Below are 16,279 nucleotides of genomic sequence, written 5' to 3' on the forward strand. Positions count from 1 at the left end.
AGGCAGTTCTGACGTGAGTGTATTATGTACGTGTAATTAGTGTGTCATTAAATATGTAATTTAAATGGCCTGTTTCTGAACAGTCTTTGCAAATGTAAACACAGAAGTAACAGAAAATAATAAATATGAACACTGGGAGTCAATTAATCTCGTTTTGATTTTGGCTCTGGTTCCTGGCAGACACAAATTTCACGATTAGGAAAATTGCCACTGTGATGAAGCCAACAATGGCATCTCTGAGAATGGAGATCGCTTCATCAATGAGACAGTCACCATTAACAGCGTGACATTGACTGTATTTTGCCAGGAGTTTGATCTGTCGGGAACTGATGAAAGTATTTTGATTAGGCTACCTATTTCGTATTTCGATTTAAATGTATAATAACTTCTATGTAAGATTAATTTCAACATTTGAGTCAGTACCCTTGTTTTCTTTTTCTATTAATATGCTATGGAAATTGGTAGAGGCATGAAATCATATATGATTTGAATGGCTATATGAATTTCATATATGAATGGCTGTGAAATCTACAGTTATTTACTGTAGATTTCACAGTAGCATTACTGTATAAGATTTTACAGTAGAATACTGTAAAGTTTACAGTAAGACCGTAAAAATCACAGTAGTCCAATACTGTAAAACGTATTCACAGTAACTTACTGGCAACAATTAGCCAGTAAGTTACTGTAAAAACAACTAAAATCACAGTATTTAATTGTTTTTGATTTCACAGTGTAAACATAAAATACTGTAAATGGAAGTACAGTACCCTTACTGTAAAAAGTATTCACAGTAACTTACTGGCTAATTGTTGCCAGTAAGTTACTGTAAATTTTACGGTAATTTTTTTACAGTAAAGGCCTACATTATACACTCCGTAGTGATATACTCTGCATAGTTATGATGAAAATACTAATCATCATAATCATGGGCCTTATTCATCATTGTCATCATTATTGCACTGACAAAATGAACCAGATCTGCTGAAATGATAAGAGCACATGGTTGATGTTGTTTCCTTTTGTCTTGTTTATCTCTTGTTGTAGGAATATAGCTCCTGGCATAATAGAAGAACAGGTCTTCAAGAAATCCTGTACCTTACATTTACATTTATGCATTTGGCAGACGCTTTTATCCAAAGCGACTTACATTGCATTTCAAGGCACACATTTACACTCTTATCAGTTCTTATAATACCTAGCAAAAGTGTTCTTGTTCCTACCCCAAAACTTCTTCACTTTCTTCTCCCCTTTCTTACCCCCTACGACGCCTAGTGTCAAAACAATATAACAGTGACATCTAAATTCAAAAATATTAGTCAACATCACTGAATCCAAATGCATTGATTTTTACCAACAAAGCTATTTTTATGCATTAAGTTGGGTAGAAATAGCTCTTTAAGGTAGCTATTGCAAGTTACCTATTGGAAGGTAATTCAAAAAGCAAAAAAAAGTAGTCGTGTGTGTTTAACAAGAAATGTGGGTTAGGTGTATCTGATTCCTTATATGAAAGGCAAGGAGAGCTCAGACAAGAAGAAAGATGATGAATGTGGTCTGGCTCCTGCAGCTCTCATAGACAAGCTTGATGGAAAGGATGTTAGACCCTGTGTATATTGTCCCATGTGTACTAAAAATGTGCCAACTGCCAACAAAATGAAAATGAAAAAATACAAAAAAAACAATAACTATAAAATAAAGAAAGATGGAGTGAACCTGGTTGTGTGATGGTGGTTTTGTGTTTGTTTGTGTGAATAGTAGTCAGAACTCTGTGGTCAGAGCCGGATTAACGCAAAGGCAAACTAGGCACGTGCCTAGGGCCCGATTGGCGGGATGGGGCCCAGACAGAGGGACAAAAAAAAAAAAAAAAGTACAAATGTCCTATCTACAATTTATTTCAATATTTATTAATTCACTATAAATAGTGACGATGTTTATCTTAACCATAGACTGTTACATTACTGCAGTTAAACCAATTAATGTGTGCCGGCATCTGAAAGTATGTGTAACGAACGCATCCATCAGATGCTGCGAGGCTAAAGCCTAATAAGCACACAAAGAAGCACAGCTCATAATGCAGGTGTGAGAGTTGTCGTCATCTATTTTGGAGTGATTGCAATGTATTCTAAATATAAACTTGTACTGTAGATCAGCGTCATTTCTGGAAAAATCATTCACCGCTTTATTACGAGTTTAAAAGAGCGCGAGCGTCATTAACGTGCCCAGACGCGACGCTTTGAATTTGCGCGTACAATGAATAACATCGCGTCGGGAGCTGACTAGTAAAAAAGCTACAAAATTAAAAGACAAGACGTCTGTATTCTAAGTTAAAAAGCCAACACACTACAACATTTTTAAATGTTTCAAATAGTCTAAAGGATCTCATATATATGGGTCTATCTTCTAAATTCTGCTGATGATTAGATTCCTGACATTACGCCAATAATTTCACTTTATATATTTTTTTCTGCTCAGTAGCGATCGTGTCTTTCTCTTCCACTTGATTTGTGTATAGCATATTTAAGGTAGCAATGCAATATAAAAGCACTTATGCTCATCTACTGAAGTGGGATTCTGGAACTGTGAATAAATTGAATAAAACAGCAAAATAACAACAACAACAATAACATCTTCATTAAACAAAAAAGAGATTACCGTAGATAAAGTTTGATTAATATGTACAGTACCGGTAAAAGTCTGGACCCATTACTATTTTTAATGTTTTTGAAAGAAGTTTATTATTATGCTCTACAAGCCTGCATTTATTTGATCAAAAATACAGAAAAAAAAATATATGTGTTAAATATATAAAAAGTGATAGTGAAGACTTTTTTAAAACAACTCTTTAATAATCAAAAATCCTGAAAAAAAGTATCACAGGTTATAAAATAAATATTAAGCACCATTTCTAACATTTGATAATAAATCAGAATGATCACGTGGCACTAAATTCAGCTTTGCATCACAGAAATATAAAGTATAGTAAAATAGAAAACCATTATTTTAAATTTTAATAATATTTCACTTTATTATTTTTCTGTTTTTTTGATCAAATAAATCCAGGCTTGATGAGCATAAGAGACTTCTTTCAAAAACATTAAAAATAGTAATGTGTCCAAACTTATGTACTGTGTAAGTAAAAATATACTGCTTTTAAAATTAAATGTTGTATAAATAAAAAGGTTAGGAATCATATTTGTTTCAAGTGTTTTTTTATTGGGGGTGGGGGGCCTCCAACATGAATTTTGCCTAGGGCCTCCTAATGTCTAGAACCGGCTCTGTCTGTGGTAAAATATATCATATATCTAACATCAAAATATGGCATGAAGATAAGAAATACATTTCTTTAAGTTAAGATGTATGAGTTTGATAATAGGCTGAGTGTATGATAATAATGAGTGTAATAATAGGCTACTTAAAAATGGTATTTTAACAGACTATGATGAAACAATAGTTTAGAATCTAAAGTACAAACAAAATGTCTATCCAAACTTGCAATTCTTCATTAAAACAGCAGGAACCCTGTAGGTTTTAGGTCATGCAGCATTGGTTTGGTGGACTAAAATTTAGGGTTATATATGTAAATTATTTAAAAAAGGTGTACTTATTCAATGTGCATTGAGTATGTTACATCAAACACAATTAATGTTTCTGTAAAAGAAGGATAACCAGGATTACCTATTTACAACAACATAATCTTTTTCTCATGCCACAGCCACTTATAGTGGCCTTCTGGGGCTTTTTTAAATTCTTAATCTAATATCTTCAGTTTAAATCCTCTTTATTTTTTATAGCCTGTGCATTTCTTATCATTTAGGCCTGTAGCTTTTAAGGATAAAGGGTCAAAGAGAATTCTTTATTGCTCTGCATGCTTCCATCCATATTATGCACGAGTTAGATTCATACTGGATGATTTAGAAATAAAGCCTTATGCTAATTGAGATTAATTGGTAAAGGATTGGATGTGTGCCATCCTGAAGGTCATGTGAGCAAAAACATGTTCTACTCATTTTTTACTGCCTGGATCACAAATTAGTGTCGCTCTCTTCAAGATGCCCTGAGAATCTTAGACTTCTAATTTACATGTCAACAGAGAAATGAGTTTTCAGTTCATTTCATCTAAAAGTTAATGTAGCAGAATGGTGTAAATCCATGTGAATAATGCAACGATTGTCCCCTACCATTAATCCATGTGTTCCGATATCTTGTACTTTGATCCTCGAGGGTTATGCACTGGATTGTGCACATTGTTGTAGTGTTTTTAGTTGTACTGAGCACATTTCTCGCGGTAATGAGCTGATCCGATTATTATAGTGGTAAATAAAATGCGGTGCTGATAGTCAGAGAGCTGCACAACAGGAGCTGGGGAACGATCAAGCATCAGGTCTCCTCTAAAAAACACTTTCAGGGTACGAAGAAAATCACATTTCACAATGCCTGCTGATTATAATGGCGTATGGAAAATGATCTCCAGTGACAACTTTGAGGAGTATCTCAAAGCTCTCGGTAAGTTTTTATTTATTTTTTATTTTATTTATTTTTTTATAGATAGCCTATAAGGGTATGTGACTGTATGAATTCTTGCTTTATTTAAAAAAATGCTAATTTCTTGGATGAAACCATAGGATGAAACCGAAACACGTAATGCTGGTGGTGTGGAGTTGATTCATTAATTTACAGTGGCTCAGACTGTCAGTAGCAGTTCGCGGTGTTCAGATTCGTTCAGTGGCCGTTTCTACAAGTCGTTATGCCAGATGGCGACCTGAGTGTTGTTGAATGAGTTCAATTAGTCACACTGAACCGATTTTTTTAACGAAATTGACTCACAAATGCCCTTCAAATTGGTCAACATATCCTTGTTCACAAACGAGACGACTTGTTCTTCAGTAGGCTATGCTTCGACTAGTTCCAAGGGACGTTTTCGTTCTGTACTTCCAACCAATGAAATGCTCTTTCACAGCCCGCACTTGCATACCATTGGTCGTGCTATTGTCAGTCTTTAAATCAGAACATAGGTCACACGCTTATTTGTTTATAAACGAAACTCTATATTAGTAGGAAATTTAATTTGATCATTTAAAATATATAAGCGGTAACTGGAAAGTAGCTAGGTCTATAATCCAAAGCATTCTTGAATTACAATTCTTGGATAGTGATTTTCATGTCTTTGCGAAAAAAAGGGGGGTGACAGTTAAGGGGTTAATGGAAGTATTAGATAGGCTAGCCTATCTAAAGTAAACAAGTGTTTCCATAAACACTTAACTTGAATTGATTTATAAACAGGTCTGTTAAACCGGGCTACCAACTGTAATTTTCTTTTTCTTTTTTTCTCTCACAATTCCTGAAGAAATTAATGTTGCTATCAGGAAAATTGCTGTTTTGTTAAAACCTGACAAAGATATCACCCAGAATGGAGATCACTTTGTCATCAAGACTGTCAGCACATTCAAGAACTATGACATGGACTTTGTGGTTGGTCAGGAGTTTGAGGAAGACCTGGGTGCAGTTGATGGCAGGAAATGTATGGTGAGTGTACCAACATTTTCCTTTCATGCAATAAGTATAATCCAGAAGTAGCCTATGAATTACAGTGATGGAGAGAAAAAAATTGACGAGACATAAATTATAATGTTTGTCTGCTGCTGCTTTTTTCTGCTGAAATAGCTGGGCTTTCTCATTTGATTTCTGCTCACTTGAATGACTTATTTGATTGTAATCCCCGCATGTGTACATGGAATGCAGTTGCGTACAGAAAGCTGCAATGACTGAAATATTAAGTGAGAGCACCAAAGTTTTGTCCTTGTTTTAGTCATTCAGATGTTTAGCTTTTGGTGGCTCTTGTTAGCTGACCTACTCCAAACTTGAGAAAAAATTATTTAAATGTTATGCTTCAGTGTCATAAAAATAATTAAAAGGCATGCATTCATTTATCTGATTAAGACATGAGCGGAATAAATTAAACAAAAAAAAATTATCACAGAAATCATATCTAAGCAGTTTTTTATACATATAATGCAGTACTGTTATAAATGATTTACCCGTGCACTTCATTATTTTTTCAAATTCAAGTGCCCTTGTCATCTTTAATCAAAATAACTTCCCCTCCCACTTGCAGCAACATATCTTCTCTTCTCTGATGATGTGTTTACTGGTGCGAGTGCGGGACAACTTGTCAATCACATGACATCACAGTAATAGCAAAACACAACCATCCAATCAATTCCTGATGGACAAAGTCAAGTCCCACCCTACATATGTTTTTTTTTCTTGTTGGAGAACCCATTTTACTTGGATAATACTGTATATGTCACAATAGGGAAGAAAAGATTATCTCAACTTCCGTTTTATGCAGACTTTAAATTACATTGGTAACATCCATCCATTACAGTTTCACTGGTGCTTTGAGGTGCAACTACCCAACATAAAACCTTCCCATTTAATTATTATTATTTTTTTAATATAATTTATGTTATAGATTAAATATCAAACCGTAAATTGCACTTATTTAAACATGTTTTAGTAAACTTTGCATCTTTGCATTGTTTAATCCACAGACTACCATCACTTGGGATGGAGACAAGCTTGTGTGTGTGCAGAAAGGAGAGATTGAGGGCAGGGGCTGGACCCACTGGATTGAAGGAGATGAACTTCATTTGGTGTGTAATACTAAACTGCACTTGAAACATCTTTTCTTATACACTCTCATTTTCCCCCATACAACAATTATTTTGTGTTTGGAAACTGAGTTAGTGTAAAACATATGGTAACTGATGATACAAATGACACGTGCTCACCAGTGTGTATTAGGGGCTCATTGTGCAGGGAACGTTATTATCGTTTCGAGGCTATTGTGCTATTGAACTCGTCTAAAACGTTAACAACAGATGTTCGACCACATCTGCTGTGCAATGTTGCGCTTAATAATTACCCCAAGCAACCCCTTTGACAAAAGTGTCTACGGGCTGTTGAAGAATCTATATTTAGGCACATAGCACCACCTGCTGGTGAGAAGTGCCATTTGTAGAGACACAGGAACATGATTTCTTTGAAATGGATGTGGTCGTATAGAGCAAATGATATTGATTCTGGTGACCTTTGTCCTGGAAAATCTGTTTTGTTTTATAATTCTGTTCTGTATATTTTCTATGCAGGAGCTGAGAGCAGCTGGAGTTGTGAGCGAGCAGGTTTTCAAGAAGTCTTAAGCTTCCGTTGCATAGTTAGGCCTCCTAGTGGAAAAGACAGAAACAACCACCATAGACTGAGCTGTGCATTATTCATCCTCTCATTCATAAATCTTTCTGTTTGCACTTGCATTTTGCATATATGCATCTGATTGATGTGCCTTTGTTGAGTCCTCATCAGACAAAGTTTATTCCAAATGACCAATGACTTGTTAATTACTTGTTAATTGACACCTGTTAAATTCATTTTTGTGTGGGTTTGGTATGTTATAGTACTGTGGTCACCAAGCCTCCTAACTGGGAGCTTTACTGCAGTCTAAAAATACCACCTTTCCATCTGAGGGTCTTTCTGGCTGGAGGAGAGAAGATGGGTCTTGACCCCACAGCAAATTGAGCTCTTTTCAGAAGCAAGAATAGGAGGATGATATGAAGAGGGTCTGTAAACCTGCACTGCTATATCCCTTGTATATCGCGTGTGCTGAAAGTGTGACAAATCACAACTAACAAAATAAAGAAAACTGATGAGAATAGTGAACATGCATGCTTTCGTGTTGCCTTTTATTTTCTTTGACAAAGTTTCACCGCACATTGTTTACATGACATAAATAAGTTGAGGGATGAAAAAGACAATATCTACTATTATACTATTAGCAATGACTATTATTAATTGTCAGGAACGTTCACTTTTATTCACAGTAGATTACTTGTGGTTCAAGTCACAGCAGTTGAGAACTTGTTTCTTATATACCTGTTTACACACCACTCCACAGACTCGCATTTCCTGTTAATTAAAATTAAAAAAAAATGTTTGTTATATTTTTGATCAAATAAATTCAGCCTTGGAGAGCATAAGAGACTTATGCATTAACATTGTACCAACAACCCCAAACTATTGAACAGTAGGTCAATTATAGAGTTTAAATGTCATTATGCGCAAATATTGTTGAGTAACAAATGAAGAATCCCAGACAGTCATATAATGAAGTCACTAAATAGATTTCAGCTTATACACATTTGAAACATGTTTGCTATTGCAATGTGCGACTGCCGCGGTAATGATGTTATCTCATTAACTGCACTGTTGACTACACTAACAACAAGAATCAGCCAAGACCTTTCATTATACAACAGACCATGTCCTCAAATGAACTGCGTCCTTATACAAACTTACCACATGTAACTCATCCCCTTTCACCCACTGTGTCCAGCCCCTTCCCTCCTTTTCTCCTTTCTGCACACACACCAGTTTGTCTCCCTCCCAGTTTACCGTGGTCTACAAAATAAGGACAGATACACGCCACTGAAAGAGATGAAGCTGGAACCGACACACAGAATAGAGAATAAATAGTGTACTTTAACAAAAACATCAATTTAATTAACATAAAAAACATAATTTATTAGCAGAATCGTTAACAGACTGGTTTATAGCGCATCATTTAATACACTTTGTTTTCCTTATTATTTGCCTCTCTCTAAAAAAAAAGTCTATATAGAAACTTAAAGGGTTCTGTCAGGTGCTTCATAGAACCTTTCCCATTATGGGATCATAAATATAAATCAAATTAAATACACTTCATGTGGAATTGAAAAAATTAAGTTATGTGAACTTTACAATTCCACATAACTTAATTTTTTCAATTCCGCATGAAGTTTATTTAATTTTAAGGCAATGGGTTTCCTTACTTTTTGTAAGTTAAGCCAGCTGATCACTTTTTACAGTGTATAACCTTTTTGCATAAAGAGTTCTTTAAAATTGAGTCAAGAACTAGTGAACCTTTTTTCCTAAGAGAGAATTGGAAGTCTCGCACATTCACAATAAATAGCTTAATACTTGTTAAAAAATAAGGTGAATAGCAAAAAAAAAAAAATGGATTTAAAGGGGGGGTGAAATGCTATTTCATGCATACTGAGTTTTTTACACTGGTAAAGAGTTGGATTCCCATGCTAAACATGGACAAAGTTTTAAAAACTAAGTTGTACGTTTGAAGGAGTATTTTTGTTCCAAAAATACTCCTTCCGGTTTGTCACAAGTTTCGGAAAGTTTTTTTCGAGTATGGGTATGTGTGACGTCAGATGTAACGGAATTTCCTTATATGGGTCCTAAGGGCACTCCTCCGGTAAGATCGCGGGCGCGCGCGCACTCGTAAACCAGAGCAAGAGAGCGAAAGCAGTTCGCCATCAAAGCGCCCTGCCCGGCTTTTGGGAAGTCAATGTCACCAAAGAAGTGTGTTTTTGGTTGCCAGGGCAAGACAACCCTGCACAGATTCCCAAAGAACCCAGCGTTAAGGAACCCGTGGATGGAGTTTGTTTTCCTGAGCATAAACGGAGTTGTGTAAGACTGTTGTTCCCTGCATTTCGACGATGATTGTTTTATAAACAAAGCCCAGATCGACGGATTTGCAGATCGTCTAATGCTTAAGGATGGAGCAGTCACAATGATAAAGGTTCGCGGTCGTGCGTTGGAACGGTGAGTAAAACTGTTGAACAAATGTCTCTGTGTGTTGTTAGCTAGGCGGGTTAGCATAGCTAAGCTTCGCCCACACGGCCCGCCCCCAGCCGCTCGTTTTTTTCCGGAAAGACTCGGTACATCCTATCTTTCAATTAAAAATATAATATAAACAAAAGACTTTTTGGAGATATGAAGGATACAATATTACTCTATAGGTACTAAAGATTAACAGGAGATTGAGTGAAAATGAGCATTTCACCCCCCCCCCCCCCCCCCCTTAACAAAAAAAAAAAAAAAAAAACATTTAGCCCCAATAAAGCTCTCATTGTAAACTGAACACAAACACTGTACTAACATGCCTAAACTAGTTGACCTCACGTTCCCTGAGCACCAGGTGTTTGCGGCATTACCCGAAAACCTCATGGATTTAAGATTCAATAGGTCATTAAATCTCAATCTAATCCTATTTAATGGCATAATCACTGAGTCATACTTGACAATAGGAAATATACAGGTCAGATAGAACTACAAATAGAATCTTTTTCTAGTATAAAGAACCTTTTGTGTAATGGAAAGTTTCCATTGATGTTATATAGGTCTCTCGTGGAATCATAAAGAACCTTTATTTTTAAGAGTGTAATTCACAAAAACATTTCTGTTTAGTTGCACTTTAATCTGTACCTTCATTTATAAGGAGGTCACTTACCATACATTTCCTGTCATCTACCCCAACCAAATCCTCCTCAAACTCCTTTCCAACATCAAACTCCATATGGTAGTTCCTAAAGGTGGTGAGAGTCTTGATATTAAAATGATCACCATTCTGAACAATCTCCTTATCAAAGATGAGATAGCTGGCAATTTTTCTGATGACAAGATTCACATCTGTAAGTTGAATACATATAGAATTGGTCAACCATACCCTTTTATGGTACATGAGCCCATTTTTACTGTATCTATGTAAATCAAGTAATACAAGATTAACCTCGTTTTTTAAAATCTGTTTAATGTAATTCAAGTTGAAATGACTCAATCACCCAAGTTGATTGTACTTAAAAATTTAAGGCAGCACCCTTTTTTGACAATTTTCAACAGAATATATTATAACATCTCGCATACCTCATTCAGCAAAGGAAGTTAATTTCACAGGGGTATAATAAATAAATAAATAAATATAAAATGAATCATACCTAGCACTTCCATGTATTCATCAAAGTTTTCATTACTTGTCATTTTCCAGTATCCATTCATGTCCACAGCAGACATCTTTGCTGCTTTTTTGCGTTTGTCTTCTGCACTGATGTTTCGACATCAAGGTGCGGTGTGGCGTCTCAAATCACACGGCAGGATGTAATCCTAAAGCCAATTAGGGCCTTTGGATTATCTCAAAGAGCATTTATACATGTTGTAGGACACATGTAGTGGATTTTTTGCTCTTTTTCTCTTTTTTTGTACAGGAGCTCTGTCAAGGGGAGTGAATTCCAATGCGTGATGCATGTCATGGCCTCATGTCAGTCACTGCATGTGAACAGACAGATATGTCTGTTTGTAATTGTTTTGATTCTCAGTCTGTCAGCTGCACAACAGTCAGTCAAAGCAACAATCACAATGCTGTCAAAAGGCTTCCATTTATGCTTACAGACTCTAGAGGAAGAGAGAGAGAGATGGGATAATTGTTCAGGTGAATACCTGTCAGTAATGAGGTCAGTCTTCCTGACTAAATTACTCTGAAGTGTCTTCAGTGAAATGTAGGATAAAATATACATGAGATTCCTGAGATGTTTTATTTTTCTGAGCATGGCCTATTTTCTTTTCCTTTTGCCAACCAAACTTGTCTTGGTGTATCTACACTACCATTCCAAATTTGGGGGTCCATAAAGGGTCTTAAATGCCTCATGCTCAACATCTATGCTAAAACAGTAATTTTGTGGAATAACATTACGATTTTGTCATGTTATGTTGGTGTTTTGTTTTTGTTTTCATGGACTTCTTCTTCTTCTTGTTTAATGGCGATTAACTCCTAAGGAGCATTATCGCCACCTACTGTGCTGGATGGCAAATTAACCTTGGGTGATAAGTCTGAAGTTTAAAACTGTTTCCTCTTCCTTCTCACAAATGGACCATTGACTATCTATCTATATTTCCTTGTTGAACCTTACTCTATCATCCCACATACATCATCATTATTCATCATACCTGCAATAGAGGTTTCATTGAGCTTCATCCGGTGCTGCGTGTTCACACTCAGCCCCCATGGCGGGTTCAACGTTTCAAGCATATTATATTCTAAATCCCAAACCTGAATCATATATAAACGCAATTAGTGCTCTATATATCTGTCTGTCCATTAAACCTTTTCCTAAAATATCCTCATTCTTCATTCTATCCTCTCCATTCTTCAAATAACTGACTAATACATCCTGAAATATATTATACTTACTACAAATAATAATACATGACATACATTTTCAGATACACCACACACATCACATAATCCATTTTCATGTAACCCCATAATTGCCAGTGTTAAGTTTAACCCTGTATGTCCCAGTCTTAACCTAGACAGCAATACTTCTTCTTTCCTATTTCCTCCCTGGCAATTTATCATCCCTACTGTCTGTGTGATACTATAACACCATCTCCCTGTGCTACAACTGTCCCATCTAATTTGCCACTTATTCATTAACTTTCTCTTTAGAATCGATTTTGCCTCCTTTTTCCCCATAGGTACCTTATGTTTTCATGGACTTTTACTTTGTATCACTTTATTTCCTGTTTCCTTCCGTTGTCGTTGTGTTCATTTGTTGTCATGGTGATTCATTGTTTCCTTGATTAGGTCACACCTGTTTTCTATTTTAATATATTTCATAAATGCAATTTATTCCTGTGATGGCAAAGTTGAATTTTCAGCATTATTACTCCAGTCTTAAGCGTCACAGAAAATCGCCTTCAGAAATGTCTAATATGCTGATTTTTCATATTATTTAATATAAAATTTCTTTAAAAAATATCTTATTTTAAAAACCTATTTTCTTTAAAAAAAAACCTCTTGTCATTCCATTCCATTTTGTTTTTCCAATGGAACAAAAAATCAGATTTTTGTTGTTTTTTAATTTATTTATTTACTTTTGACAGACAGACTGACAGACTAGATCCATGGAAATTTTGTACAAAAATGTCTACTTTTGTGTTCACGAAGGCAATTTAAGTTTGAATCTACATTCAGATCTTTTTCACTTTCTGTAATAGCAAAAAGGCTTATTACTACAACACCTGCTAAGGAGCAATACTAAAATATTCTTCCTCTGTACTTTCAAATTTGTCCTACTTTCTTACAGGCCTGTTTAATGACACGCTGGATGGAGCATTCAAGATAAAGTCTGACTCATAAATATACACTAAGTGCTGGAACAGTTGTGACAGAATAAAGTGTAGCCTTTGGGTATTCTGATCTTCTGAACATCAAACGCTGGAAATGGTCCTTGTTCTTTCTGACATATTTCCTCTTATCTTGTCTTCCACGCTTAACAATAGAGTCCAAATACAGAGTTTCTCAGATCACAGGAATGAAGATCAAAAAATGACGTTGTATAACGTCCCACTCGCCCCCTTTTCTGCATCAGCATCTCAGTGGGTGGGAGATTTACAATATTGTTTATGCTCTATGCCATTTGCTTTGAAATTACTTTCTATTCATTAAAGCATCCTAAATAAAAGGTATCACGATTTCCACAAATATTTTAAGCAGCACAACTGTTTTCAACATTGATTATAATAAGAAATGTTTCTTGTGCACCAAATCAGCATATTAGAATGATTTCTGGAGGATCATGTGACACTGAAGACTGGAGTAATGATGCTGGAAATACAGTTTTGCTATGACAGGAATAAATTACATTTTGATATATTAATATTACTATAATCTATTCAAATAGAAAACTGTTACAGGGTTTGGCAACACGAGCGACAACAACCATTCTCAACGCCTTTACTCAAATGAACAACGACATGGTGACAATGCAGTGCATATAGCCTATAGTTGAATAAAGCGTCAGAACACTTCAGACAACAGCGACATTGGGAAAATTACAAAACCTGACTGTCGTGAAATCTTATTTACCGTATAACATATTTTAATACAAGCTTTTACTGCAAAGATCATCTTGATAAATAAGTTTATAGTGCATTTTACATAATGAGTTCAGAATAGCACAACTTCTCTTAAATAACAAGTAGTAGGGAATATTAAAGGTAACCTTACTAACTAAAAAGAAAAGGAAAGGAACCCCAAAGAACCTTCACAATGTCTGGTGGCCAGTGGTAAATACATTTTGACTTTTTTTCAGTAGGTGAGGGGTCTTCTCTTCTTCACTTATAGGTCAGAGATCTCCCTTATCTTAACTCTGCTCTCTCCCCTCATTGTGAATAAACAGTTGAGTATAAAAGCTCCTCACTTGACCTGGTAATGCTATACTGATGTCCAGAGTTCATCACACAACCATGCCCGTGGATTTCACTGGAAAATGGGAGCTGGAGTCAAGCGAAAACCTTGAGAATTACCTTAAAGCACTGGGTAAGCCTGATCAGATGTCTGCTATATTTGTGCCATTTTCTAACTCTGATTATGCCACTTTATGATATTAGACAAAGCCTAAAGAATAAGAAATGACCATGCCAAGTTGCAAATATTTTGTTATTCTTACATACATAGACATTGACTTTGCCTTTCGGAAGATTGCAGCCCACCTCACTCCAACAAAGATCTTTACCCAGGATGGAGATAGCTTTGTGATTAAGACACAGAGCGCCTTCAAAAGCTATGAGCTGATCTTCACTATTGGAGTTGAGAAGGAAGAATTTACTAAGGGATTTGACAACAGGTCGATAAAGGTGAACAATTCCCTTTATAATTGTGATCCTCTAATGTCATAAACCTGTATATACGTGATTTGAGAGTAATACCATATTATTCCAGTAAAAGTTCATTTTCAGATTAAAAGTACAACTTGATTTTCATGTAAGTACTGATCGATGAGCCAAATATTAATTCGAATTAGTCAGTAGTCAGCACTAATAAGAAAGATAGTGCTTTGATATGTATTGTAAATAAGCAATAGCTCTTTTTATGCACCATGGTCCCAAATTATGATCAATAAAAAAAAATATTATTAAAACAAGTGAGCATAATTTGTGTAAAAAAATAATAATTGTAAAATGACTTTTGTTTTCATTAAAATCATGTAAATAGATATAGAAACAGACCAGGGGGTTTAATATTTATGTTACATTCAGACTCTGGTGACCTGGGAAGGTGACAGATTGGTGGCCACCCAGAAAGGTGAGAAAGCCAACCGGGGATGGAAACACTGGATAGAAGATGACAAACTTTATCTGGTGAGCATCCTCATTCATGGATAATATTAACTAAAACAATGTTAAAATCAACGTTATTTCATATAAATATAGCCTATTTTTTTTTCTCAGTTTTTATGAAATATAATTAAGACATTAACGTGTGTATGGTCCTGCATATTATCCTTTCATAAAATTTCTGTTCTGCTGCACTCACAAGAGATACGTTTTGACCTCATGATGATCATTTCACTTGCAGGAGTTGACATGTGAGGATGCTGTGTGCCAACAAGTGTACAAAAGAAAAGAGTAAATTTTCATGTGATTTAATGTCACATTCATACTCAACAAGTCTATCAAAATCAAGCTGTGTTAACTTGAGGCATTACTGCTTTCTCAGGAGATGAAAATGACTCACAATGTGACTCTTTCAACACTTCAGTGGGAGTTTGTTTTCTTCTGTCTAAATAAAGATAATGAGACATCACAGTATGAGTCTCACATTTCTTGTACATGTAACTTAACCCTTTAAAGCCTATTGTATCAAATATTTCAAGATGAACACTTAAAATGTGAGCATCAAATATATGATACACTGGGTTTTTGATCTCTCAATTATTATTGTATTGCATTGCATTATATGTTTTGACACCTCCCCCCCCCCCAAACACACACACACACACACACACACACATAATTAAGAATTAGCTTTGATCATAAGATTAAGCATTTAAATATCACTTTACTAGAACATATTATTGGGATATACTGTATACAATGACAACTGATAGGCTATTTAGATTCAAGTAGCCTATTCTAAGATCTCACTGATTAATTTTACAAGCAGTCAGAATTTCTTCTTACTTTTTGGCCATATAAATATCAGCAACTTTACAAATTGCATATTTTTGCTCAGTTATTTTCTTCGTCAAGTATTAGATCTATATTTTCATACTACTATACCAACCATAAAAGCCTGATGTAGCCTATCTAATATTATACTCAACAACAACAAAAACATAGGCTAATCTAATTTTATTTAGATTTTCTTTTATATATTGTTTAGTAAAAAATAAGATTTTTCAGACTATTATTTCATGTCAGGCTTTACAGGGTAGTACAAAACACATTTGCTTTGGTAACAAACACAATATGCTATGAAAGTAGTTTGTTGTTGTTGTTGTTTTTTTTACCATAATGAGCTTAAAAAATCGTTTTACATTGTAGGACTATTAAAGATTGATTAATCATTAAGTAGAGACACTGATGGTGTCTAAGCAAACAATATTTATTAATTAAA

The 16,279-nt window shown here is 35.1% G+C and overlaps 3 protein-coding genes across 3 annotated transcripts; 2 read left to right on the top strand and 1 right to left on the bottom strand.

Moving 5' to 3' along the window:
- Positions 1 to 4,218: 4,218 nt before the first annotated feature.
- LOC308696622 (retinol-binding protein 1-like) lies at positions 4,219 to 7,717 on the top strand. The gene is made up of 4 exons (XM_081375482.1): positions 4,219 to 4,503; positions 5,345 to 5,523; positions 6,552 to 6,653; positions 7,149 to 7,717. Exons 1-4 carry the CDS (start codon positions 4,431 to 4,433, stop codon positions 7,197 to 7,199), a joined length of 405 nt encoding a protein of 134 aa, XP_081231608.1. The 5' UTR covers positions 4,219 to 4,430; the 3' UTR covers positions 7,200 to 7,717.
- Positions 7,711 to 11,271, bottom strand: rbp1.2 (retinol binding protein 1, cellular, tandem duplicate 2). Its single transcript, XM_081375480.1, has 4 exons — positions 10,818 to 11,271; positions 10,334 to 10,512; positions 8,350 to 8,451; positions 7,711 to 7,959 (listed from the first exon to the last, which is right to left on the bottom strand). Exons 1-4 carry the CDS (start codon positions 10,891 to 10,893, stop codon positions 7,879 to 7,881), a joined length of 438 nt encoding a protein of 145 aa, XP_081231606.1. The 5' UTR covers positions 10,894 to 11,271; the 3' UTR covers positions 7,711 to 7,878.
- Positions 11,272 to 14,127: 2,856 nt separating this feature from the next.
- Positions 14,128 to 15,465, top strand: LOC308696621 (retinol-binding protein 2-like; the record flags this gene model as incomplete). The annotated part of the gene is made up of 4 exons (XM_081375481.1): positions 14,128 to 14,200; positions 14,339 to 14,517; positions 14,920 to 15,021; positions 15,239 to 15,465. 4 exons carry the CDS (start codon positions 14,128 to 14,130, stop codon positions 15,290 to 15,292), a joined length of 408 nt encoding a protein of 135 aa, XP_081231607.1. The 3' UTR covers positions 15,293 to 15,465.
- Between the last annotated feature and the right edge of the window lie 814 nt (positions 15,466 to 16,279).

This window comes from Scardinius erythrophthalmus, assembly GCF_964197995.2.
Source record: "Scardinius erythrophthalmus genome assembly, chromosome: 9".
Lineage (NCBI taxonomy): Eukaryota > Metazoa > Chordata > Actinopteri > Cypriniformes > Leuciscidae > Scardinius > Scardinius erythrophthalmus.

Bases quoted from the DNA above. Each gene is read 5' to 3' on its own strand.
- LOC308696622 (XM_081375482.1), top strand. From the start codon at position 4,431: ATGCCTGCTGATTATAATGGCGTATGGAAAATGATCTCCAGTGACAAC. The intron at 4,504-5,344 runs GTAAGTTTTTAT...CAATTCCTGAAG, and splicing joins GGAGTATCTCAAAGCTCTCG to AAATTAATGTTGCTATCAGG. The intron at 6,654-7,148 runs GTGTGTAATACT...TTTTCTATGCAG, and splicing joins AAGGAGATGAACTTCATTTG to GAGCTGAGAGCAGCTGGAGT.
- rbp1.2 (XM_081375480.1), bottom strand. From the start codon at position 10,893: ATGTCTGCTGTGGACATGAATGGATACTGGAAAATGACAAGTAATGAA. The intron at 10,513-10,817 runs GTATGATTCATT...TTCAACTTACAG, and splicing joins TGAATACATGGAAGTGCTAG to ATGTGAATCTTGTCATCAGA. The intron at 7,960-8,349 runs GTAAGTTTGTAT...TTTAATTAACAG, and splicing joins AAGGGGATGAGTTACATGTG to GAAATGCGAGTCTGTGGAGT.